The sequence below is a fragment of the Otolemur garnettii genome, unplaced genomic scaffold (genome assembly GCF_000181295.1).
Source record: "Otolemur garnettii isolate 467f Iridium unplaced genomic scaffold, OtoGar3 scaffold00225, whole genome shotgun sequence".
In the NCBI taxonomy this organism is placed as follows: Eukaryota; Metazoa; Chordata; class Mammalia; order Primates; family Galagidae; genus Otolemur; species Otolemur garnettii.
Window position 1 is genome coordinate 1894742 of NW_003852620.1, and position 25193 is coordinate 1919934.

General features: G+C 49.5%; 4 protein-coding genes across 5 annotated transcripts; 2 read left to right on the forward strand and 2 right to left on the reverse strand.

The window, feature by feature from the left end:
• Positions 1–3133: 3133 nt before the first annotated feature.
• Positions 3134–11325, reverse strand: DHRS1 (dehydrogenase/reductase 1). The gene is made up of 9 exons (XM_003801966.3): positions 11131–11325; positions 10514–10687; positions 8201–8344; positions 7971–8050; positions 5527–5659; positions 5056–5202; positions 4373–4442; positions 3671–3751; positions 3134–3529 (listed from the first exon to the last, which is right to left on the reverse strand). The coding sequence occupies exons 2-9, from the start codon at positions 10661–10663 to the stop codon at positions 3393–3395; spliced, it is 942 nt and encodes a 313-aa protein (XP_003802014.1). The 5' UTR covers positions 10664–10687; positions 11131–11325; the 3' UTR covers positions 3134–3392.
• A 112-nt stretch (positions 11326–11437) lies between these two features.
• Positions 11438–17490, forward strand: NOP9 (NOP9 nucleolar protein). Of its 2 annotated transcripts, XM_003801967.3 has the most exons (10): positions 11471–11738; positions 12214–12660; positions 13455–13565; positions 13799–13940; positions 14066–14258; positions 15180–15320; positions 16006–16131; positions 16319–16555; positions 16772–16877; positions 17214–17490. In XM_003801967.3, the coding sequence occupies exons 1-10, from the start codon at positions 11504–11506 to the stop codon at positions 17369–17371; spliced, it is 1896 nt and encodes a 631-aa protein (XP_003802015.1). In that variant the 5' UTR covers positions 11471–11503; the 3' UTR covers positions 17372–17490. The 2 variants fall into 2 exon arrangements, with proteins under 2 accessions (XP_023363904.1, XP_003802015.1); XM_023508136.1 differs by having other exon boundaries at positions 11438–11738; positions 16319–16877.
• Positions 17477–20413, reverse strand: CIDEB (cell death-inducing DFFA-like effector b). Its single transcript, XM_003801968.3, has 5 exons — positions 20008–20413; positions 19549–19693; positions 18628–18777; positions 18208–18398; positions 17477–18033 (listed from the first exon to the last, which is right to left on the reverse strand). Exons 1-5 carry the CDS (start codon positions 20046–20048, stop codon positions 17901–17903), a joined length of 660 nt encoding a protein of 219 aa, XP_003802016.1. The 5' UTR covers positions 20049–20413; the 3' UTR covers positions 17477–17900.
• Positions 20414–23533: 3120 nt separating this feature from the next.
• Positions 23534–24926, forward strand: LTB4R2 (leukotriene B4 receptor 2). Its single transcript, XM_003801969.3, has one exon. It carries the CDS (start codon positions 23544–23546, stop codon positions 24615–24617), a length of 1074 nt encoding a protein of 357 aa, XP_003802017.1. The 5' UTR covers positions 23534–23543; the 3' UTR covers positions 24618–24926.
• The last annotated feature ends 267 nt before the right edge of the window (positions 24927–25193 follow it).

Sequence of the window (25193 nt, forward strand, 5' to 3'; positions counted from 1 at the left end):
CCTGGGTAGAGTGCCATGGCATCACAGCTCACAGCAACCTCCAACTCCTGGGCTTAAGTGATTCTCTTGCTTCAGCCTCCCAAGTAGCTGGGACTACAGTTGCCTGTCACAATGCCTGGCTAATTTTTTTTGGTTGTAGTTGTCATTGTTGTTTGGCAGGCCTGGGCTGGATTTGAACCCGCCAGCTCTGGTGTATGTGGCTGGCACCTTAGCCATTTGAGCTACAGGCACTGAGCCATGTGTTACCTCTTAAAAACATGAATTAAATATGCAAAACAAACTCCCCTCATCTCTCCTGGGCTCCTTTGGGGGACTAACCATCTTTCAGGGACCAGCCAAGCACCTTGATTGGCTCCAGTGGGGGCAGGTTGCATCTCAGCCAGAGCCTCAGTGTCCCACCAGGGTTAACCTCAGGCAGGCTGGCTTCTCCTCTGCTACTCAGGTACATTTTTTCCTTGTGCTTGCTGCTGGTTTCAGGGTCCCCTGTGCCAGGGGTAACGCTGCAGGAGACTGGGCCCCCAGTCTGTTCACTCTGCCTTATATACTTTCTCCTTGGACACCTCCACTGCCATCACGACTCCAAGGATACTGAAAGGGAGCCAACCTCCTGGCTGCTCCTCTGGTCCATCCTTCTCGTATGTCAGCCCCAGTGAACTTCCTAAAATGTGAATCTGATTATTTCATGCCTCTGTTTCAATCTTCCTGCAGCTCAAAAGCATTGGTATTCTGCCCAGATCCCCCTCGGACCACCTTTTTCCATTTTTGCGCATCACACCCTCCTCTGTGCTTCCAAGGCAGACACTCACATCCCTTGGCCTCCTTGGTTCCACTTGGAGCTGCTCTTCTTGGGCAGCAATAACCAGTCACTGAGCCATGTATGGGTGGTAGTGGTGGGGGTAGCAAAAGCCTGGCTCCCCTGGCCCAGGCAGGGACTGCTCTGAGGCCTTACACTCAGCAAGAGCACAAGGGTGCTCTTGTTGGCTTCATACCCCTCCCTGGTCACCTCTGGGAACACTTAATAAATCACTCAGGGTCTAAGGTGACTCTCTGGGTAGAAACTTATTGCCCACATTTTCAACCTCAGCCATAAGTCTTTTTTTTTTTTTTTTTTTTTTTGAGACAGAGCCTCAAGCTGTCCCCCTGGGTAGAGTGCTGTGGCATTACAGCTCACAGCAACCTCCAACTCCTGGGCTCAAGCGAGTCTCTTGCCTCCGCCTCCCAAGTAGCTGGGACCACAGGCGCTCGCCACAACGCCCGGCTATTTTTTGGTTGCAGCCGTCGTTGTTGTTTGGTGGGTCCGGGCTGGGAATTCGAACCCGCCACCTTAGGTGTACCGTGGCTGGCGCCTTAGCCGGTTGAGCTATAGGCGCCGAGCCTCAGCCATAAGTCTTTACTTCTTTCTCTCTGTTAATCTATCCCATATCAGGTCTACATTTAAGCCACACTAAAATTTTAGTTATTCTGCCATTTTTGTGTCTTAATAGTTGCCTTTTTTTTTTTTTTTTTGCAGTTTTTGGCTGGGGCTGAGTTTGAATCCACCACCTCTGGCATATGGGACTAGTGCCCTACCCCTTTGAGCCATAGGTGCCACCCAGGAGTTGCCTTTTTTTATTTGTAGAGACAGAGTGTCACTTTATGGCCCTCAGTAGAGGGCCATGGTATCACACAGCTCACAGCAACCTCCATTTCCTGGGCTTAAGCAATTCTCTTGCCTCAGCCTCCCGAGTAGCTGGGACGACAGGTGCCCGCCACAACACCCGGCTATTTTTTTTGTTGCAGTTTGGCCGGGGCTGGGTTTGAACCTGCCACCCTCAGTATATGGGGCCAGCGCCCTACCGACTGAGCCACAGGTGCTGCCTGCCTCTTTTTTTTTTTAAATTAAACTTTCCCCCTGCCCATCCTTTAAGTCTCTGGTTGGTGTCCCTCCCCTAGTTCTCCAACAGTGCTACTTCCCTCCTCCTGTATTCTCAGGGCACTCTGGATGAGCCTCACTATTGCACCATCTCACCAAATTTAACTAGTTTTCCTTGGTGTCTAGCATGGTGCTGGGCAGAGAGTAGGTGTAAAATAAAAATAATTTTAAATAAATATTAATTCCCCAAATATGCTATGACTCTAGGCTTTTCAGACACTGAATTTCTTCCATCTTCAATCAAAAGGGACTCTTATATTTCCTTCCCCTGGAGCTCTGTGTTCTGTTGTTGATGTTTCTCAGATTACTGAAACCTTGTCAGAGTGAAACAGGGTGGTGTGTTGTAAAGGACAGTCTCTTCTGAACAAGCAAGGCAGATGTAAAAGACTTGTACAATCAGTTCTGCAGAAAGCAGTTCAGATGGTGCCACTAAGAGAGGAAGGATGACAGTGTGTTCGTGCAATACCTACTCCTGAGTCCATTGTTTGGATTCGGGCAGTAGCTTTGCCGCAAATTCCAGGAAATCGTAAACAAGGAGTCTCCCCTTGCTGGGTTGGTCCTCATTCAGAGATCAGGCCTGGCTGGAAGGTAGCAAGTGGCCTTGAAGAGATGATGGAATGAGGAGTGGGAAAGCAGTGAGAGAGTGGGTGCCTGCTTTGGTTGTGGAGTGACCTCGCTCCCCAGTTGGGGCATAGGAAACAACTTTGCAGGGAAGAGTAGGAACAGGTCTGGAGGAAAAGAGCCTTATTCTGGGGCAAAGGCCTTTATGAACTTATCTATTTATATACATCTTTGAGTCTTTTTCTCAAGTATTCTGCACTTTGTTAAGCACAGAATCAGCTCTCAAAAACATGCTGAAGGCCCAGTATTGTGCTCACACCTGTAACCCTGGCACTCTGGGAGGTGGGAGGATTTCTTGAGGCCAGGAGTTAAGACCAGTCTGAGCAAGGGCAAGACCTTGTGTTGACAAAAAAAAAAAAAAAAAAAAAAAGAAAGAAAGAAAGAAAGAGAGAGAGAAAAAGAAAGGAGAGAGAGAAAAGGGAAAAAGAAAAATTACCCAAGTGTTGTGGCACATGCCAGCAGTTTCAGCTATTCAGGAGGCTGAGGCAGGAGGATTGGTTGTGCCCAAGAGTTTGAGGTTGCTGTGAACTATGATGATGCCACTGTACTCTAGCCTGGGCAATAGACTGACACTCTGTCTTGGGAAGAAAAAACATACTAAAGGATAAATGAAACCTTTATTAGCCCCCAGAACATTTTCCAATACTGAAACAAAAAGTAAAATATAAGGATGAGGAAAACCAAGGCACACAGAGGACCTACAAGTGCCCCAGAACTCACCACAGACACATAGCAGAGGTCTTCTTTTCATATCAAGGATATGGATGGCAAGAAAGGCTGCTTTATTCCACCGAGATAGGCCCAACCACCATAGCCCAAATAAGAAGACAAGCATAGTTGTGACATCAGGCCAGGACAGTTAGAACTTGCTAGTATAGAGGGTGATAATCCACTTGGGCACACGGAGGAAGCCAGGTAAATAGGAGGCCAGCCAGCCCAGGCTGGGGACATTTGAGACAACAGAGCTCAAAGACAAATAGTCTTGGACAGGACGGCCTGGGGACAAGAGGAAGAGGAGGATTAGACCCTCATTTCCCACTTCTCAGACACTCCAACCTCGGCTTAGAGACTGAGGGAGGAGTGAGCAGGGAACAGAAGGAATAGCAGTCAAGGCTGGCTGCCACACAGAACTCTTACCATCCACATCCCGAAGGCCATAGCGTCGAGCGAGGTCACAGGATGGCAGCACCTTACCACTCAGGCTCAGGATATTGGGGTCTGTGGGCACACAGAGAGCTGGAGATGGCAGGCATAGGAGTGTGTAGTCACAAAGTTTGTGCCCAACTGGACTTGGTGCCACTGAGACAGACTCAGGAGCCCTGGAGAACTGTTTCTTTTTGTTCTTAGGAAGGTTCTTAAGCCATTAGCTCTTCGTCACAACTTCAGGAGCCAGTTCTTTTTTTTTTTTTTTTTTGACAGAGCCTCAAGCTGTCCCCCTGGGTAGAGTGCCGTGGCATTACAGCTCACAGCAACCTCCAACTCCTGGGCTCAAGCGAGTCTCTTGCCTCCGCCTCCCAAGTAGCTGGGACCGCAGGCGCCCGCCACAACGCCCGGCTATTTTTTGGTTGCAGCCGTCATTGTTGTTTGGTGGGTCCGGGCTGGGGATTCGAACCCGCCACCTTAGGTGTACGTGGCTGACGCCTTAGCCAGTTGAGCTATAGGCGCCGAGCCAGGAGCCAGTTCTTAAGGCTCCCAGACCACAAACTGGGAATCCTGACTCTTTGGGCCCATGAAAGCCAGTAAAAATAAGCCCCCTGGAACCAGATCTAGGCTCTGCCTGCCACCTCCCTCTGATCCTCTGTGCACTTTCTTATTACCAGCTTCCCCTAACCTTTTTACCTGTTGCCAAAGCCACCACACATTTGCCACTCATTTCTGTGGTTTCTGCTGAGGAGAAATGTGATCTGAACTAAAACACAGAGATGGAAAAACAGAGGATTAATTTCTAAGAGTACTGCCCAAATCTCTTCTCTCCCTTTCAGCTTAGTCCCCATTTCCTCCAGGAGGGATGGGCAGAGGGAGGAAAAAGGGTGGTAAGGGTGGGACTTAACTTCTGTTCCAGGAGAAAGAGGCCAAAGACCTTGCACAGGGCCTGTAAGGCTCAATGTCTTGGAATGTACCAGAGTCACTCCAAGCAAGCCCTGTACCCTGGCACCAGGACCTGCTGCTTTTCCTAACTGGAAGGATCTGGTAGTGCCATGCCACTAAGTCTAAATAACTTAAGTGCAAGGGTCAAGTGCATGGGATCCTGATAAGTAAGTGCATGTCCTTTCCACTTATGACATGTGTGACCCTGAACAAGTTTTTAAATCCCTCCAGGCTCCAGGTTTGCCACCTGTAAAATGGAGATAGTATCTCCCTTATCAGATTAAAGGAAATAATGTATGTACGGGGCTCAGCCTTGCACCTGCCACAGTGAGCACCAGTGAGTGGGAGGATTTACTGTTGTTATTGTCCTGTCATGAGGATGGAGAGGCTGATTCCCCTGCATTCTCTGCTTCCCTCCTCCTCCTCTTCTCAACCTGCTTAGTCAGTGGATCCTGTAGGGCCTCCTCCTTTGCCATATGCTCCTTCACCATTTCTGTCTGCACCAACCCTGGCCACAGAGACACGTAGCTGACCCCATGGCGTCGCAGCTCATGGGCACAGTCAGCAGCCAGCTTGTCGCACTGTGAAGAGATGGAAGGTAGGTTGAGAGCCAAGGCATTTGGTCCTGTCACCTTCCTCCCCTGCCCTATCTATTCCTACTGGGGATGCCCCATCTGTCTTCCCTTCGTAGGGCTCTGAGGTCTCAGCTGCCCACTTTTCCCAGTGCAATGCCTATTCTGGCTGACCAAGGGGAGCCCAAGCAAAGGAACTATCCCTTGATGAGGCAGAGGGGCAGGTGAGAGCAGCCAGCTTTATCATTCTGACCAGTGGCAATGGTACCTCTTGAGCTATAGGTACCATCACTGTCTTATACCTTCCTGGATCCTATGCCACTGAGTCCTCACCGCAGCTTTGCCCACACCATAGGGGACGTTGAACATATACTGCAGGCCCCCGGGAGAAGAGATGATCACAATGAGTCCCCGGCCAGCTGGTACCATCAGCCGTGCCCCGTAAACGGAGCACAAGTAGTGGCCTCTAGAAGGTGGGGCAGAAAAGAAAGAATGAACTGTATTAGTGCTGGCCAGGGGGCCACAGCCTCTGCCCTCTCCTAGTCATAGTCAGCTGGGGGAAGGTTGCTTAGACAAGTCAGGGGCCTGAGGCCACATTCTGAGAGGAAAACCAGTCACATTAACACTGATAGATGAGAAGCGGCAACCCCAGAAGATATAATGGAAGAATAGAGCTCTGTCAAGATAGCAATTATAAACAAAACAGTTCGGGGGGAAAAACCTTAATAAAGATATAGAGTCTACATGGAAAAACTATAAAATGTAAAAGGACAAGTGCAGACAAAATTGTTTAAAGAAAAACTGACATGTAACATATCATTCTATGTAAATTTTATTTCATTGGCTTATGTGTTGCTATTCCTGTACTGCATTCTTTTAACTACTATGTCATTGTACATTTTAATATGGTCACTGGCAAGGATTAGGGAAGCAAATTCCCCTCACTCACAGGACATTACTTTTCTTTATTCAGAATTTTCCTGGCTATTCTCATGTGTTTCTTCTTCTTTTTTTTTTTTTTTGAGACGGAGCCTCAAGCTATCCCCCTGGGCAGAGTGCCATGGCATCATGCTCACAGCAACCTCCAACTCCTGGGCTCAAGCGAGTCTCCTGCTTCAGCCTCCCAAGTAGCTGGGACTACAGGCGCCCGCCACAACGCCTGGCCATTTTTTGGTTGCAGCCATCATTGTTGTTTGGCGGGCCGGGCTGGGGATTCGAACCCGCCACCTTAGGTGTATGTGGCTGGCGCCTTAGCAGCTTGAGCCACAGGCACCGAGCCGTGTTTATTCTTCTCATTGAGCTTTAGGTTGTCAATTTTGCCAGAGTCTTATTGAACTATAATTCAAAATGACCAAATCTATGGATTATATGGTGTCCCCCAAATGGAAAAATGGGAAATTATAGTTAAATGTACCTTTGTTTACAAAATATTCATTACAAAATTTTACAGAATATTTACAAAATATTCTGTATGTGCTGGGCACCTCTTTCTACACACACACACACCCCCCCCCCAAAAGTCTTTTTTACAACTCCTGGTGAATATGTTCCAAAATATCTCTCATTATACATGTTTCCTATGTGTGGTAACTTTCAGAATACTCTGTAGCTTTCATAGAAATAATGTTTCAGGCGCCAGCCACATACACCTGGGCTGGCGGGTTCGAATCCAGCCCCAGCCCACCAAACAACAATGACGGCTGCAACAAAAAATAGCTGGGTGTTGGGGCGGGCGCCTGTAATTCCAGCTACTTGGGAGGTGGAGGCAGGAGAATCGCTTGAGCCCAGGAGTTGGAGGTTGCTGTGAGCTGTGACGTCACAGCACTCTACCTAAGGCAATAGCTTGAGGCTCTGTCTAAAAAGAAAAAGAAAAAAAAGAAAGAAATAATGTTTCACATATCACTTTTTCTATTTTCTTGGAGGGCCATGGATTGGGGACTGGCCAATTTCCAGCTTTTAGGGTTTTCCTTTCTTGCCTTTGGGCTGACCATACCCCTCTGTCCTCACAATCTTTCTTCCACTTTGGAAATCACAATTGCAGTCTAATCCTGCTTCCCTGGGATTGTGCCCCAAGTACCAAAATCAGAGGGGTACATGTTCTCACATGTTCTTGCCACAGATTTGCAGATACTCTCTTGGTACCTCTTATAGATCACATCCCTCAAGTGTAGTTTAATTACATGAGAGGGTAGCGTCATTTCAACATAACAAACATAACTGCTGCACTTTATGCTGGGCAATTTCTAAGTGCTGTGTTTCATTTCACTCCTATGACAGATGTATGTGTGACCCCATGACACCCCTGCCCTCCTACTTCTGACCTGGGAGTGCCTTCACTATAGGTCTGGAGTGAGGAGGATGCGGAGGCTACAGAGATCTGGTGCTCACTCTTTCTTATTAATATCCTTTAAAACAAAACAATTTCTCCGTCTAACAATTTTTGAAAATGAAGACTACTGGTTGTGTGCATTACTGAGAGAAAGAAGCTTCCTTTTGGGTCTTGCATCTGGATGGACAGAGACTAAGTCCAGAGAGAGGGCAAGGGCTTGTTCAGATGAAAATAACAGAGAAACAAGGCAGAAGTTCACATTTCCAGGTACAGACTCACCTAGATGGAACTTCTCCAGAGATAAGCTGGACAAATGGACAGAAGGGAGGAGAAAGTGATGGGGGAGACCAGAGGGGAAAGGAGAAGGAATGCAGAGAAAGGTCTGGCCATTGAGTTGGCTGAGTGATGGGAGACTGGGCCCTGACAGTGGCACAAAAGGAGCACCTACCTGAGTCCAACATTGTTGATATCATCCCACATGGAGGCGGGGTTTTCCCAGAATGTCTTGTTCCCGTTGTTCAGGATTGTCTGGAAGCACAGGGAGGGTGATCAATTGGATGATTTGAAAGCAGGAAGGTATGCAGGGTTGGGCAATAGAAGGGATGAATAGGGACATGGACTTGGGTCTCAGAAGAGGAGGTCAGGAGCATGGAGCTGGGATCAAAATTCAAAGGGTACCTGGACCCCAGCATAAGCATTGTTGACCAGCACATCTAGACGCCCCTGCTGTTCCCGATCCACTTGCTCAAACAGGCTTCTTACTTCACTCTCCTGGCTTGAATCACACACCACAGGCACACACCGGCCCCCGAGCGATTGAGCCTGGAGAGGGATAGGGGACCTGAGCTCACAGTTCACAGTTGCATACGTGCGGTGATTCATAACAATTTCAACTAAAGTGGACTTGAGATCTCAGTAGGCAATCACAGGAAAGTCAGCACTGAGTCAACATGGCAGGCCACACTGCCCTCTGGTGTCTGTTTGAAGAGTTTCAGGAAGGACAGGCCCTCCTATCCCAGAGTAAAGTGGACTGAAGTTGCAGGTTTAATAATCTACAAACATTTACTGAGGCCTATCATGTGCAAGGCACGATACTATGCAAGTAGAGAGTAAGGGCAAGTAAGTCATAGAGACTGTCTTGAGAAATGAGTATCTCCTTGTTAGTATAGTGGTAAATTAAAAAAAGAGAGAGAAAAGAGTAATTATCCTTTTCCACATCCTTGGTCATTTCCTTCTCTCATGCCCTTAGCGCTCATCCTTCACCACTCACCTGGAACCCCCACTCAATCCCAGCCCTCTTACCCTCACTCCACCAATGCCCTTGCTTAGTAACTGAAAAAAAGAAATCAAAGCTATTAGGCATGAACTATTGCTACTCCCTGTTCTATGTCACTCTCTACAAATGTGGCCCTATTTTCCAACTTCACAGGAAGAAGAGCACCTTATTCAAGAACAATCCTGCTATTCTCCAAATCCATGCTCTGAGTCCCACCCTGTTATCCCAGTCCCCATTGCCAGAACCACTGCAAGGCTTACTTTTTTTGAAACAGGGTCTTGGTCTGTCATCTAGTCACCCAGTACAGTGGCTCAGTCATAGCTCACTGCAACCTCAAACTCCTGACCTCAAGATCCTCTTGCCTTAGCCTCCCATGTAGCTGAGATATAGGCATGCAACATCATGCCTGGCTAATTTTAATTTTTTTGTAGAGTTGGGGGGGGTGTCTCACTATGTTGCCCAGGCTGGTCTCAAACTACTGAGTTCAAGAGATCCTCCCACCTTGGCTTCACAAAGTGCTGGGATTACAGGTATAAGCCACTGCCTCCAGCCTGTAATACTTACTAGTTACTTAACCCCCCGTCTTTCTGTCTTAAATTAATTCTTTATAATCTAGCCAGCATAAACAACCTAAAACACAAATCTGTTCAAAATCTCCTAATTGGACCACCATCTCTTAGAGGATAACGCTTAAATTCTCTACTAGGATTTTCCAAGATCCACTCTTTGCTCTCTAGCCTCTCACCCACTATTCCTTCCTTGCATTATTTCACAACACCCACACTCTTTCACCATAGTCTCTCTGCTCTCTTAACTTCTTTGCTAGAATGATTTCCCTAATTTCCTTTACCTAACTCTTACCTTTCAAGACTCAGTTCAAGAACTACCTCCTCCAGAATTCTTTCCCAAGCAACTCCTCTTATATCATCTCCATACCCCTAAAGCATTCTGTATATATCTCCCTCTTACAATTTACCATATTCACATTACTTTGAAATAATTCATTTCTGCACCTGACTTCTTGTTGGAATCTATTTTTTTTTTTTGAGACAGAGCCTCGAGCTGTCTCCCTGGGTAGAGTGCTGTAGCATTACAGCTCACAGCAACCTCCAACTCCTGGGCTCAAGAGATTCTCCTGCCTCCACCTCCCAAGTAGCTGGGACTACAGGTGCCCGCTACAATGGCCAGCTATTTTTTGGTTGCAGCAGTCATTGTTGTTTGGTGGGCCCAGGCTGGATTCAAACCCGCCAGCTTAGGTGTATGTGGCTGGTGCCTTAGCCATTTGAGCCACAGGCGCCGAGCCTGGATTCTATTTTTTAAGAGCGGAAATTATCAGTTTTGGTAACCCCAGTGCTTTACCTAATTCCTAGCAATTCATGGATGCTTAATTATTTAACTGAAATCCAAAAGAAGTCAAATGAAAATGAATAGAAGTCTTGCCTAAAATAAAGGAAAGTACAGGTCTACAACTTTTTAGTTGCAATTCCAAAATCTCTGGAACTCTCAAACACAAAGTTTTTCCAGAAAACTCAGTTGGTGGCAAATTCCACCATACCTGGAGTTATTTATGGGGCTTATTTATTCCACTTTGAGTAAATATTCACATCTTGTTGAGTATATTAAGGTTTCAGGTAAGTGATCAGGAGAGGGAGTGGTTAAGTAGAAGGCATTTCTCAGGTAGTTTCTGCAATTGTGGTCCTGGAGGAAGCACTCACCTCCTGAGCAGTCACCTGAAGGGTGTCCAGATGACGGCCAGTGATATAAACTGTGGCACCTGCTTGACAGAGCTGCAAGGCGATGCCACGGCCAATACCCCTGGAGGCACCAGTCACCACACACACTTGGCCCTTCATGGGACACGCCATAACTCACAGGCAAAGGCGAGAAGTCTGTGGAAGGAAAGACTTGCTCTGGGGGAAGCCTGCAGATTGTATGTGAAGGGGCTAAGCGAGGGAGCCAATATCGGAATCCTTTGGGGGCAGAGAAGTTTCAGCGGAGGACAACTGAGTGGGAACCCCAGGGCAAAGCTAACCCCCTTTTGCAAGGCCCAGGGAGTATAGAAGATGCTGGGTGGGGCTGTCCAGGGCTGGAACCTATTGCGACCGTCTCAGTGGGGCTGACTGGGGGTGTGACGGGGGATGTGCCGCTGCAGCTTCAGGGTGAATCCACGCCAGCCCTGGGCTATCTGGAGCTCTGGCACCTGGTCGGGCCTAGTCAGGAGAGCGACTTCCAAGTCCCTGAAGACCCAGAGACTAAGTGGGTGGAGCTCGCACCCCTTACCTGCTACCTGTGCTGCTTCAGAGGGGTTCTAGCGCTGTGTAGCTCGCCATACCTGCAGTTCGAGAACTGTAATTCCGACCGCAGTGGCGGGACGAGGTGATTACGGCTGGGGTGGAAGTTCGGATTCTAGCCCGGGTTGAGCTGACGACGTGGAAGCCAGGCTCAAGGATCGCTCGGTAGCATCTGGGTCGATTACTATCTGGAGCCGAGGGAGCAGAGTCTGACTGTGGTTTGGGACTGGCAAATGCGGGCGGACCCGTATGGGACACACCCTTACGGGCTCGCGTCGGTCGCGGAGCTATGACGTATACGGAGCGCGCCAGGGATTCTGAACTGTGTTGGGACCAGGCTCAGGGCTGGCGGAGTAGAGAGTTAGGTCTGTGGCCAAGGAAGCTTTTTGCGGCCGGAGAGGTTCCGAGGCACGCATGGGGCTAGGTCTACGCTCTCCCCGCAGGGTGGGGTGCCGGTTCCCAGCTGGTTGCAAACAGGGTCGTGGGGCCAAGGGGTCTAGACGTCCCTCACCAGGCAGCGAGCGGCAACCCCGGCCGCCTCCGGATGGGCGCTCGGATTCGCACCCTCACCTGAGCCCCGAAGCTCTGGGATATTTCCGTCGGGCGCTGTCCGCGCTGAAGGAGTCTCCCAAGACTCAGGAAGAACGAGGTAGGGAGCAACTTCGAGGTTTAGACCAAGAGTCTGAAATCCAGGATAGGCAAGGAAACTTTGGGGCTAACCAAGGCATGAGGACTTAATTCCTTAGGTCCTGGCTCGGCGCCTGTGGCTCAAGTGGCTAAGGCGCCAGCCACATACACCTAAGGTGGCGGGTTCAAATCCAGTCTGGGCCCGCCAAATAACAATGATGGCTGCAACCAAAAAATAGCCGGGTGTTGTGGCGGGCGCCTGTGGTCCTCGCTACTTGGGAGACTGAGGCAGAAGACTCGCTTGAGCCCAGGAGTTGGAGGTTACTGTGAGCTGTGATGCCATGGCACTCTACCCAGGGGGACAGCTTGAGGCTCTGTCTCAAAAAAAAAAAAAAATTCCTTAGGTCCTCTTCCTTGGTCCCCGCCCCTTAGTTAGTGATGGATTAACCACATTGTCTACTCAGTCTCTTTAAAATATTTCTTTCCTATCTTTACAGAACTGATGGTGCACAATATTTTGAAGGAAGTGGAGGCTCAGGCCTTAGCCTTGTCCACAAACAGGACTGGCAGTGAGATGCTGCAGGAACTGTTGGGGTTCAGTCCATTGAAACCATTCTGTCGAGTTTGGGCTGCTTTGCGTTCGGACTTGCGCTTTGTGGCTTGTCACCGGTGTGGGGTCCATGTATTGCAAAGTGCTTTGCTGCAGCTGCCTCGATTGCTGGGGAATCCAGAGAAGGAGGAGGAGGAGGAGGAGGATGGGAAGGATGGTCCCATGGAGACCCTGGAGGAGCTTGTTCTGGGACTAGCCGCTGAGGTGTGTGAGGATTTTCTTTTCTACTGTGGAGACACACATGGCAGCTTCATGGTGAGAACTCTGCTGCAGGTGTTAGGAGGGACTATCTTGGAGTCTGAGAGAGCCAGGACCCGTGGCTCCCAATCACCTGGTAAGTATTACAAGAAAGAGAAGTGAACCTAGAGTGAAGGAGATTTAGAAGGAGACATAAGCAGAAGAGGAAGTCTTCACGGGGCGCTTGACTTTGAAAAGTTAGCAGAGAAATTAGAGGAGTACTTAGAAGGCCAAAAATTAGTGTGTGCAGAGGCCCAGAGGTAAGGAAGTACAGTTGAGGGGACTGCTATTAGGATAGGGCCAGGAGGAGGAGGTGAGTCATAGAGAGCAAAGAATTTCAAACTTCTTCTTCTTCTTCTTTTTTTTTTTTTTTTTTTTTTTACCACAACTCATGGTAAGAATTTTTTTAAACATGACACTAGTATAAATACACATATTGGACTTAAGCAAAATTTCAGGGAACAATACCTTTACTACATGCAACCCACTCTGTTATTTCCCCCTTTTTTCCTTATTCTGCTCTATTCATTTAAAAAAAGTGCTGGTTGGCACCTCTAAATTGATTTCACAATACAATCACAGGCTGTGATCTACATTTTGAAAAACCTAGGGTAATAAGTTTAGAGAATTAAAATGAGGCCTGATTTTGATGGCTCGAATACCTGGCCAAGGAATTTGAATTATTTCCTAGGGGACGTGGGGCAGTTAGTTGAAGTTTCTTAGAGAAATGACAACAGAAATGCAATCTCAGTTCAATCATCCAGAAGAGACATGCAGTTATATCACATTTGTTCTGCACCTCCAAACTGAATCCTTGTTCATCTGTGCAATTCTTCTCCTAGGTGGCAGTTTGTGATCTCACCACTGCACATATTCTTGATCTTTTTTCAGAAGCACAAAAGGTCCCAGCTCGGGAATGTAAGCCAACTGATTTTGAGGTCCCTGAAACCTTCGTGAATTGCCTTCAGGACCTGAGTTCCTGCTTTTTGAAGGACATTGCTGGTAAGGAAGGAAGTAAGAAGAGGGTCTAGGATCTATTTTTCTGGAGTTGATTACCACGAAGCAATGCCTTTAGGTCAGGCTATTCATTCCTTTTCAAATCTGGTCTGTTTTGATTTTGCAAAGCACTGTATATAGACACTTTATGTCTCTTATTTCTTGTTGCTTCAGGTTTGAGGTTGTGTAGTTTATCTGGTTTTGGGGAAAGCTGCTTTATTACGGCCCTTTCCCCACAGTGTTTATCACCGACAAGATCTCCAGTTTCTGCCTTCAAGTGGCCCTACAGATTTTATACCGCAAACAGCCTCAGTTCTGTGCCCATCTCTGCAATGCTGTGATTAACTACCTGAGTACTCGTAATTCCTCAGCAGATGGCAGGTATGATCAGAGCCATAGGATTGACCAAGGTTGGTGGGGCTGTGTGAAACAAATGAGGTGATGTGGTGCAACTTTATTTTAGATGAAGTGACATTAAGACTGCCTGATCCACTTCTTGTCCCCAGTCCCCTACTGCTATTTCTGCGGGATCAGACGAGCTCCAGACTCCTAGAGCAGGTGCTGCTGGTGTTGGAGCCCTCAAGGCTCCAGAGTCTCTTTGAGAATCACTTCCAGGGGCAGTTGCAGACACTGGCTGCACATCCCATTGCCAACTTCCCTTTGCAGCGTTTACTGGATGCAATTACCACCCCTGAGTTGGTGAGTTGGAAACCTGGGATGGGTCTGTTTCTGCTAATTCTTCTTTTTTTTTTTGACAGAGTCTCAAGCTGTCTCTGGGTAGAGTGCCATGGTGTCTTAGTTCACAGCAACCTCCAGGTTGGGCTCAAGTGATCATCTTGCCTCAGTTTTTCTATTTTTAGTAGAGAGACAGGGTCTTGATTTTGCTCAGGCTGGTCTTGAACTCATGAGCTCAAACAATCCACCCACCTCGGTGGAATGCTAGCACTCCCAGAGTGCTAGGATTACAGGTGTATGCCGATATGCCTGGCCTCTTTCTGCTAGTTATTGATCACTGAACCTTATTTCATTGTGTGCCTATCTCTATATATGTTAGACAATGTGCTGGTCATGCCCTCGAAAAAGTAATCCTCAAGGTTTTCCAGAGCTTAGGGTGAAGGTGCCCTCCTGTTAGAGAGGATTTGTTTTGGTTTTTCTGAGGTATGAGTACAATTAGGAGACTGGATTAATTCAAGTTTGTACCTTGAGGCTCTATGGCCCACTCAGACTCTGGGTACTTGGCTACAAGTCCAAGTGTTTGCTGGGGCTGTTGCCATAGCTTCTTTTTTCTTTTGCTACTTAGCACCAAAGCAGGCTTCCCTGTGGTCTCATTGGTTGGAAGTTAAGAGTGGAGGGGCAGATTTAATTCTAGTCTTCCCTTACCCCTACTTCTCCCTTACACATACAGAGGAGACACTGAAAGTCCCTTTTCTATGTGAGGCAGCACCTCTAGGACTGCCCCCTGTTCTGGATTTTATCCAGTCAAACAAAAATACTGATATTGGGAATGCTGTTTATTTTTATTTAGCATTTTTAGTTGTTTTCAGTAGGAAGATTTCTCTGAATAACTTATCTCACCATTACCAGAATGCCAAAGGCTCTTCATCTCTTGTTTCCCCTCAGCTGTCTCCTGTATTTGAGGAGCTGAGCCCTGCCCTGGAAGCTATCCTGGCCCAGGGCCATCCCGGGGTAGTCGTTGCCCTGGTGGGGGCTTGTTGCAGAGTTGGGGCCCACCAAGCCCAGGTCCTCCGGCTGTTGTTGGAGGTGAGTGGGTGTTACTCATGATCCATTTATGCTGTTGGCTCAAATTCTACCTGTTAGGACTTACCTAATCTTAAGTCATTGTATTTCTGGACTCAAGAAGTCTAATGCTCAGGTGGTTCGCAGATAAAGGGAAGATGAGGCCAAAGCTATTTCAGAGCTTTGGAATGAAAATTGTCTTCCAGAACTAAGAGAGAAGTTTATTTAAGGGATAAATGTTTATTCAACCCCTGTCATGTGTATAGAGTACAGGGGTACAGCAAGGCAGGTGAGATCCTGTCCTCATGGAACTTACATTCCTTGGAGTTAGGCTTTCTCACCTTTTCTGAAAATTTTCCCTGTCTAGAAAATTGAGGTTTGGCTCGGCACCTGTGGCTCAAGTGGCTAAGGCGCCAGCCACATATAAAGTGGTGGGTTCGAATTTAGCCCGGGCCTGCCAAAAACAACAATGACAGCTGCATCCAAAATTTAGCCAGGCATTGTGGCCGGCGCCTGTGGTACCAGCTACTTGGGAAGCTGAGGCAGGAGACTCGCTTGAGCCCAGGAGTTGGAGGTTGCTGTGAGCTGTGATGCCACTGCACTCTACCCAGGGGGACAGCTTGAGGCTGTGTCTTAAAAACAAAAAAAAAGAAAGTTGAGGTTAGGGATGGGAAAGTTCTTAGGATCATCATGTTGTCTTCCCCTATAGGCATTCCACTGTGCAGAGCCCTCATCTCGGCAAGTGGCCTGTGTGCCTCTTTTTGCCTCTTTGATGACTTATGAGGTGTATTATGGACTGATGGAGGAGGAGGGGACAGTGCCTGTGGAGCACCAGGTGAGGTGGGGAGAGGCCATGCCAGTGACTAATTAGGGGCCAGGCCTTGCAGGTCTTAAGAAGTCTCTCCTGAGGTGAGGGTGGTGAGATCTCTGACTTCATCCAGTGGAGGTGCCTTTATCCTGGGAAGGAACTCACCCACCTGGATTGTTGGCTGCCTCCTAATTTCTTATCTCTGTGCTCCTAGGTGGAAATGGCTGCAGCCAGGGCCTTGGGGGAAGTGACAGTCCTTGGGTCTGTATTGCTCCAGCATCTGCTGCACTTCTCCACTCCTGGTCTTATACTTCAAAGTCTGGGTGCCTTGAAGGGACCACAACTTCTGGCTCTGGCCCAAAGTCCTACTGGCTCCCATGTGCTTGATGCCATCTTGACCAGCCCCTCTGTAACACGAAAGCAGCGCCGCCGTGTGCTGCAGACCCTAAAGGTTAGTCTTCTGGCTTCTTCCTTGATTCCCGCCATCCATTTAGAGTATATGAGCTTCCCCCAGAATTGTACCTTCAGAGTCAAAGAGAGGATATATAGTTCTCAGACTATTTTGACTTCGCCTCTAAACTCTTTAGAAACTTCACTCCCTTCCTCCCCCTCAAACATACTTTCATGGACTTCCCTAGAGGGATCTACCTTGCTTGTCTTAATGCAGGGACAGTATGTGGCTCTGGCCTGTAGTCGCCATGGCAGTCGTGTGCTAGATGCTATCTGGAATGGAGCAGCCTTGGGAGCCCGGAAGGAAATTGCTACTGAGTTGGGTGAGTACCCGCATCTGTCTTTGATGTTTCCAAAATTTCCTTTTTTCCCCTCTAGATAGCTGAGTAGCTGGGTAGTAGACTTAAATTCAGCGGAGACTTTAGTTCCAAAGAGCAGTCTTGTGCATGGCTTCTTAGTGGTCTGCTTTTCTCTTCCCCTCTGCTAACTGATTGTACAGTCTTCTGCTTCTGTCCTTTTTCTTGGCTTCTTTTTTTTTGGAGAATGTCAGTCTGTCCCAGCAACAGGCCAGGGTCTAAGGAAAATGGTGGGACTTTCACTCCAAGCAGAATCTGTCTTTGAGCATGGGTGGTACTAAATATGAGTGGTTTCCTTTGTAGGGAAGCAGAACCAGGAGCTGATAAGAGACCCTTTTGGCCACCATGTGGCTCGAAATGTGGCACTGACAACCTTCCTGAAGCGACGAGAGGCTTGGGAACAGCAGCAGGGTGCAGTGGCCAAGCGGAGGAGGGCACTGAACTCCATACTTGAAGGCTAAGGCTTTTGGATCTGGAACTGGGTGTTGGCGGGGAAAGGTGAAAGGGAGTATCCGTCCCATATCTTTCCTAGTTTAAATTGGATTCAGAAGTCTTATTGGTAAACATTTTTATATTTTTACTGAAATGTTTTTATTTTAGGGGGGAAAGATACAGAAACAGAGATTCCAAGGTAAGGTTAGAGAGGACCTGTCCATCAGTGTGTTGGGGAGCTTAGGTACAGAAGGAGTTGGTAAAGGATCTAGATATAGCAGCAGTCAGGTTTGGATTAAGATGCCTGGCGACAGGCTTATGGCCTCTCACACTAAATGAAAGGCTGGAAATGTGGGTAGGAAGGGACAACATTTAGGTAAGGATATAGGCTTGGGGTATAAAGCATTATAGTGAAAAGTTCTGTCACAATGGGGTCAGAGGATAGTGGGGAAATTGACTGAGTTTTCTAGCCTGCAGAAAACTGTCTACAGATCCTGACATCTGATGCTGTCACAGTCCTCACAGTGTATCTCTTGAAACGAGTCTGGGGGCATTTTCTCAGTAGGAATGGAGGCGACCCTGCTGCTGCCACTGCTCAGCTCCCTCCACTACGTGGCGAATAGTGGAAGAAATTCCCAGCAGCATATGGCCCAGGCCTTGCAGCAGTGTGGAGATCCAGCGAAGGAGCTCCCTGAAGGGCAGAGACAGAGGAAATCAGATGATAAGGGAAACTGGGAGGAGGCCAGCAAACTAGGGCTGAGGTTTTCATAAGAGAGCTAACCAGGGGTAGGTGGGTGCCAGAGGAGGAATTATGGACACTGTCTAACTGTTGGGGATAGGGAAGTAAGACATTTTGATTTCTGACCTGAGTACTTTTTTGGGGCCAAGTCCTTGAAAATCACAACTCATGGAGTATAGCCCGTAGAATGTGGCTTTGATGTTCAAGCTGCCAAAGAGGTCTCGAGGGTTTTGCTTGTATACATCAAAGGTGATGCGGGCTATGTCCTTGCTATGCTTGGGCTTCTCACGGCCCAGGCCGTAGGACAGCATTCCACTCTGCAGGACACCCCCATCAGTGCAACGGACCCTCACACCCTGATGCCCACCACTAATTCCCATCAGCACTTGAGCAGACCCACCCTTGCCTGGACTGTGTGTATATTGTGAGATGTCCTTGACAACTCCACAGCGCCTCTGCCCCCAATATCAGGATTAGGTTAGGGAAGAAGCTTGGGAGAGCTATAAAGGATCGGTGGCCTAAGCAGCTCTCGTATGGGCCTCTCACCCTGTTGGGGCTCCAGCTCTGCCCACACTCTAGCACCATCAGGCATGTGTCATCCTCCAGCAGCTGGAAGAAGTCCTCACTCTCCACTGCAGTCCCATCCTCCTCTAGCACCAGGGTTAGCACTCCACTCAGCAGCAGGGTCTCTAGTGCCTGCCCAGTGACAAGAAGCAGGAAGGAAGGGACAGATCTTATCACATACCCCTTCCCTGTTTAGCTGCTCAGCATCCATCCGTTGGCTCTAGACACTGGTTGACACAAGTCTATTTCCCAGCTCTTTGCCATTCCTTCTTATGGCTGCAGCTCTCATGTTTTTCCCTGTTTGCTACTGCCATGTCACTGTCAACTCCCCCTCCTCCCCTCCAAGCCTCTTCTACTGGTTTGGAATTGAAAAACTAGCCGGGCTCTCTTTAAGTTGATCCTTTTGTCTTATTTACAATGTCCCACCATCCTCACAGTTCTCCAGAACTCTGTAGAGTAGTAGTGTTTATCCTTTTTGAGTCACTATGTGCACTTTACATATGTTGTCCTCTTTTACTCCTTTCAACAACTCTAGGAGGCAATGATTTACTAATTTCTTTTTGTAGATGAAGAAGGTGAGGTTCTGATGGGTTGAATAACTTCCCAAGGTTTGACAGGAAGTGGCAGAATCAGGATTTGAACTTGATTTGTTATACAAATCACCATTGTATACTGACCTCCAACCCTCATTTCCCTACTGCTTCCCCTTCTCCCAGAGAACAGCCCACTATGTGGAAAATAAACCGATTGACCTAAATACAGCAGAAGTCATTGTCCTTACCCCATTTTTAGCCTGCAGGGGCAGCTGTGTGGCCTGAGCCCTTTCCACTCCATCATCCCAAGTTTTCACTGTTCTCAGCCCCTTCGTTGCTCCTGTTTTAGAAACCCAGATACTTGGCTCACCTTGTCTAGCAGCTCCTGGCGAGTGGCAGCTGTCAGACCTTTCCTGATGGTCCGCTTGTGATCACAGACACGGAAAGGTCGCTGGGGTGGTGGAGCTGAGGTCCAGACCCTACGTCCAAACTCGGAGCTTATATTAGATACTGACCTGGTAGTTGGGAAGTAAGGTCAAGAAGGGACACCAGAGAAACTTGGTGAGTACGGTTGGGATGATGACGGTGGGGTGGCTGCAGGGCTATGGAGGGAGGAATCTAGGTTTGCAGATTAGGATAGCAGATGAGAGGAAGGAGAGACCAGTGGAGTTGAGGTGGGGGCTCATGCTTCAGGAGCTGGACAAACCCACAGTGGAGTAGGGGCAGGACAGAAAAGGGTATAGGTGAGTCTCCTAGGGCTGTGTGGAGTTTTGTTGCCCGGCACATATCCTTACAGTTGGAGGACAGAGAGAGTAGGGTTAGAAATCACCTGAGCAGGTCACTGGGTTTGAGGGCTGAGAGGTACTCCATAGTGGAGATGAGGAGAGTTGCCTCCGCTGGCTTCTGGGCTGGGTGGTTCTGTGCTGTGCTGAGGCTGAAGTGGTGTTTTCTGTTATAAAGCTGTGATCTCAGCCTTAGATGAGGTGGGGAATGAGTCGAGCTTGGACTCTGGCCCTTCTGCCTGGCGGGTAAGAGGGGCAAAGTCCAAGGGGTGGGAGGGAGGAGGGGATAGATGGGGTCGTAGAGGTAGAATTACCCAACAAATGCCACAGGAGCTTGTATGTGTGTCTCTGGTGAGGGCATGCCTTGTGAGGGTAAATGGGGAATTTGTAAAAGGATGGAATGTGACGTCTGGTGTTTTTATCCCTGTGGACGGAATTTTTAGAGACCGTTTCTGCCTACCCATCTAAGAAGCATGTATGTGAGCTGCGCTATATGTGCTGCCACCTACTGGAAAAGCTGTGAGCTGCAGCTTTAGAAAAAAAGATGGGGCTGAGGGTGTGGAAACGGATAGGAGCATGGGCTACCCTTGAGAGGCATCTCAGTGTGTATGGGAGGAGTGTGAGGAGAAAATGGATCCTGATCAAGGGTCACCAGAGTTCTATCTGGGACCCTGGTTTTCCTCACCTGCTTCTGCCTCCTTGGTGGAGGGAAGGGGCTTGGTCATCATTGTTCTGGCTTCATTCCCCAGGACTATCTACTTCAGCCATACTGAAGTAGTGAGCTCTCTCACCTTTTTCCTTTGATAATTAAAGGGCATGAAGATGATATGAATGAGGCAGGAGATGTCCTTTGATGACATTAGAACTTTAGCTGTTGGTACAAGATGGTACCTTGTACCATCTCTGATTTCTGTTGCAACTATGATGGACAGTTGCATGGCGGCTCAGACTCTGATATTGCACCCCTCAAATGAGCACAAGCTCTACTTTCCTGCCCAGGAGGCTTGAAGGGTCTCCCAGTTTCTTTACTTTCTCTGTGTTCTGACTGAGAAACAAAGCTCCTTGGTTGCGCTGTGACCTGGCCAACTTCATTTCTCGTGCAGGCTTGAGCTTAAGCCAACACCATAACCATTCCCAGGTACTGGCAAGACGTTCAGGTTCAAGTTGTTGCTCTAAATACAGAAAGAAACTGGCTCTAACACTGAGACAAATTCCTTAAATCCTCATATATAAACTCCATACATTAACTACCTTTTTGTGGACAGACTTCGGTAAAATGTTTCTCACTGTCATGAGGATTCACTATAGCCCCTTTTGTAAGTTCCCCTAATAAATACTTTGGACTGATCACATACGTGAGCTTCTTTCTTTGGGTTTAGTGCTTTCTTTGAAATCTCAACAGACCACTGTACTTGTTCCTTCACAGTTTGTATGTGAATGTCCCACTTTTGGGGCAACTCCAGGTGAGGCAGAACAAGCATTGTCAGGAGCTCTGGCAGCTTACTCAGCCCCCTGACAAGTACAGCCTGCAAGGACAATCCTCAAACAAGGGTGCATGCCCTAGTCCTCTGTTTTAGGCATTCTGTACACTTCTCAAAGGTTCCCAGTGCCTGCTGAAGGGACTCAATAACACACTTCGTGGCTTTCCTTTTCCCTATCTTCCCTGCTCCCTCACTCTGGCTTCCTGAGCTGACCTCCCAAATACAGCATTATCTGTGCCCGTGCCCTTAACTCAGGCTCTGCTTTGGAGGAACCCAAGCTCAGATAATGCTCCTGGTGTTTTGGTTCCCAAGGAACCCCCAGTTCTGGCTACTGACTTGTTCAACTTCTCTATTTCCTTTCTCCAGCTATGTTCTCTCCAGGCCTTCCCTCAAATCTCTTCATTTCCAAGTTTTACCTGACCTCTCTAAGAGAGAGAGTTGGGCTCTGCGCCTGTAGCACAGTGCTTATGGCGCCAGCTGTATACAACAAGCATGGTGGGTTTGAACCCGGCCCTGGCCAACTATGCAACTGCAACCAAAAAATAGCCAGGTGTTGTGGCAGGCGCCTGTAATCCCAGCTACTTGGGAGGCTGAGGCAAGAGAATCACTTAAGACCAAGAGCTGGGCTCGGCACCTGTGGCTCAAGCGGCTAAGGCGCCAGCCACATACACCTGAGCTGGCAGGTTCGAATCCAGCCCGGGCCTGCCAAACAACAATGACGGCTGCAACCAAAAAATAGCCAGGCGTTGTGGCGGGCGCCTGTGGTCCCAGCTACTTGGGAGGCAGAGGCAGGAGACTCGCTTGAGCCCAGGAGTTGGAGGTTGCTGTGAGCTGTGATGCTATGGCACTCTACCCAGGGCAACAGCTTGAGGCTCTGTCTCAAAAAAAAAAAAAAAAGACCAACGCTGGAGGTTGCTGTGATGCGAGAGCGCTCTACCTGGGGTGATACAGTTAGACTATGTCTCAGAAAAAAAAAAAAGAAGAGAGAGTTGCTTCTCAGTATGTCTTTGTCACTGTACCTGTTCCTTCTTAGATCTTGGTGCAGTGTGTTAGTGTGGTCTCTTCAAGATTGTGTTATGACTCCCCAACCAGGTTATGAGCCCCTTATGCCTCTGTGCATCCCCTTCTCACCCCACAACCTAGCACCATGCCTCATATGGAAAGGCTCACATTTGACAGCCCAGTGAGAGCCCTGAGAATGGAGTGACTGTAACAGGCCCAAAGCAAGAGTCAGGAGGAGGCAGGCCAGGAGCTGAGGAAGAAGGATGGTTTAGCAGGATAAGGAGGCTGGAAACAGGCAAAGACAGAGCAGCTGGGGGAATAAGTTTGGCTCACCTCTGCTGAGTGCAGGCCAAAAAGGCCAGGGAACAGCAGTGCTGCAGAAGGTGGGCTGGGAGGATTGGGGCCAGAGCTAGGGGAGGGATGAAAAAGAAAGCAGTAGCAGGGTCAGGACTCAGCAGCATTCTCCTACTCCCCTCCTTTCCCCGGAGGCAGGCTCTCACACACCTGCCTGGACGTGTTAGTGATGGGAAGGAGTAGGGTGAGGGAGGGGCCGCAGGAAGGCGCAGGATGAGCCCATCTTGTCCCTCCCTGTTCATGCCTCATGCTCTGCAAATGTGACAGGCACAGGACAGGAGTAGGCATCTCGCCCACTGCTGCTTCACCTTTCAGCTTCACTAGGCCTCTCAGAGGACCCTAACCCAGTGGGTTTCCCGCTGAGTAAGTAGATCTGCCCATGCCACTTTACTCCCCACGGCCCACTTTTGCCTGAGGCTGGAGGAATGAGGTTGGGGCTGGACAAAGGAGAGGCCAAACTAGAAGGGTGAGGGTGGAGATAGTGACAACCTGGAGTGTGGACATGGGCCTCTGGGAAGGACCTTGGAGTGGGGGAGGTCAGCTGACTGGGAGCAGAGGATCTGGGTTCCAAGAACTCCTTGAGTACTTTTGAATGTAGGAATTCAAGGCTGCCAAACAGAGGAGAGGCAGGCTGCAGGGAAAGGGGGTGGGCACGGTCTTTTACCACTGGGGATCAGAGGTAATGGGCTTCTGCTCAGCCCTGAACGCTCTCTGTGGCCCCTCCATTCCCCTGTAGGCCAAGAAGGATGTTGGTCTGCTACCGCCCCCCGGGGAATGAGACACTGCTGAGCTGGAAGGCCTCGCGGGCCACAGGCACGGCCTTCCTGCTGCTGGCGGCGCTGTTGGGGCTGCCGGGCAATGGCTTCGTAGTGTGGAGTTTGGCGGGCTGGCGTCCCGCACGGGGGCGGCCACTGGCGGCCACGCTCGTGCTGCACTTGGCGCTGGCCGATGGCGCGGTGCTGCTGCTCACGCCCCTCTTCGTGATCTTCCTGATGGGGCAGGCCTGGCCGCTGGGCCAGGCGGGCTGCAAGGCGGTGTACTACGTGTGCGCACTGAGCATGTATGCCAGCGTGCTGCTCACGGTCCTGCTCAGCCTGCAGCGCTGTCTCGCCGTCACCCGCCCCTTCCTGGCGCCCCGGCTCCGCAGCCCGGCCCTGGCCCGTCGCCTCTTGCTGGCGGTCTGGCTGGCTGCCCTATTGCTGGCCATCCCAGCCGCTGTTTACCGCCACCTGTGGAGGGACCGCGTATGCCAGCTGTGCCATCCGTCGCCGACCCACGCCGCCGCCCACCTGGGCCTGGAGACGCTGACTGCCTTCGTGATTCCTTTCGGGTTGATGCTTGGCTGCTACAGCGTGACGCTGGCACGGCTGCGGGGCGCCCGCTGGGGCTCCGGGAGGCACGGGACGCGGGCGGGACGGCTGGTGAGCGCCATCGTGCTCGCCTTCGGTTTGCTCTGGGTCCCCTACCACGTCGTCAACCTTCTGCAGGCGGCAGCCGCTCTCGCGCCACCGGAAGGGACCTTGGCGAGACTTGGCGGGGCGGGCCAGGCGGCGCGGGCTGGAACTACAGCCTTGGCCTTCTTCAGCTCCAGCGTCAACCCAGTGCTTTACGTCTTCACTGCGGGGGATCTGCTGCCCCGGGCTGGCCCCCGTTTCCTTACACGGCTTTTTGAGGGCTCCGGAGAGGCCCGAGGGGGTCGTTCTAGGGAGGGGACCATGGAACTCCGAACTACTCCTCAGCTAAAAGTGGTGGGGCTGGGCCGGGGCAATGGAGACCCCGGCGGCGGGATAGAGAAGGACAGTCAGGAATGGGACTCTTAAAACTAAGCCCTACAACGGGGCCTGTTCCTCCCTACCCTTTAAGTTGAGCATTTGGGGACCTTTCTCTGACTACAATTTGGGTCTGGCTGAGTAGGGTTGTTACACACCTAGGAAGGCCAGGTTCCTCCAATCTGAGGGATTATAAGGGCTATGATGGGCCACGTTAACTGACTGTAGTGTGCTTGAAGGTTGGCATGTACCCATGTGCCAAGGCTGCTTACTTGTTGCCTAAACTATTATTGTGAAATACACCAGGAAGCTATAGATGATGGCTTAAGTGTGCTCCCTCTGGAAGTTCATCATGCCTGAGTTGTGCTGAAGACATCTAGTTCTTTGCTGGGTTAGGTCAGGGCTGGGCGGAGACAGCCTTCAGTGGCATCTTGCCCTGGCTTCCCCAGCCCAGGTGCCCTGATTCTCCCAGGCCAACCCATAGAGTCATTCTGGAATTGAAGAGAAAAAAAGGAAGTGAAATCTAAAAACAGAAAAAAGAAAGAAAGAAAAAAAAGGAAGGAAAGGTGTGAGAGTTTGGAGAAGGGGTGGGAATGTGTTCTACTCTTGGGTCTGTGAAAGCCTCCA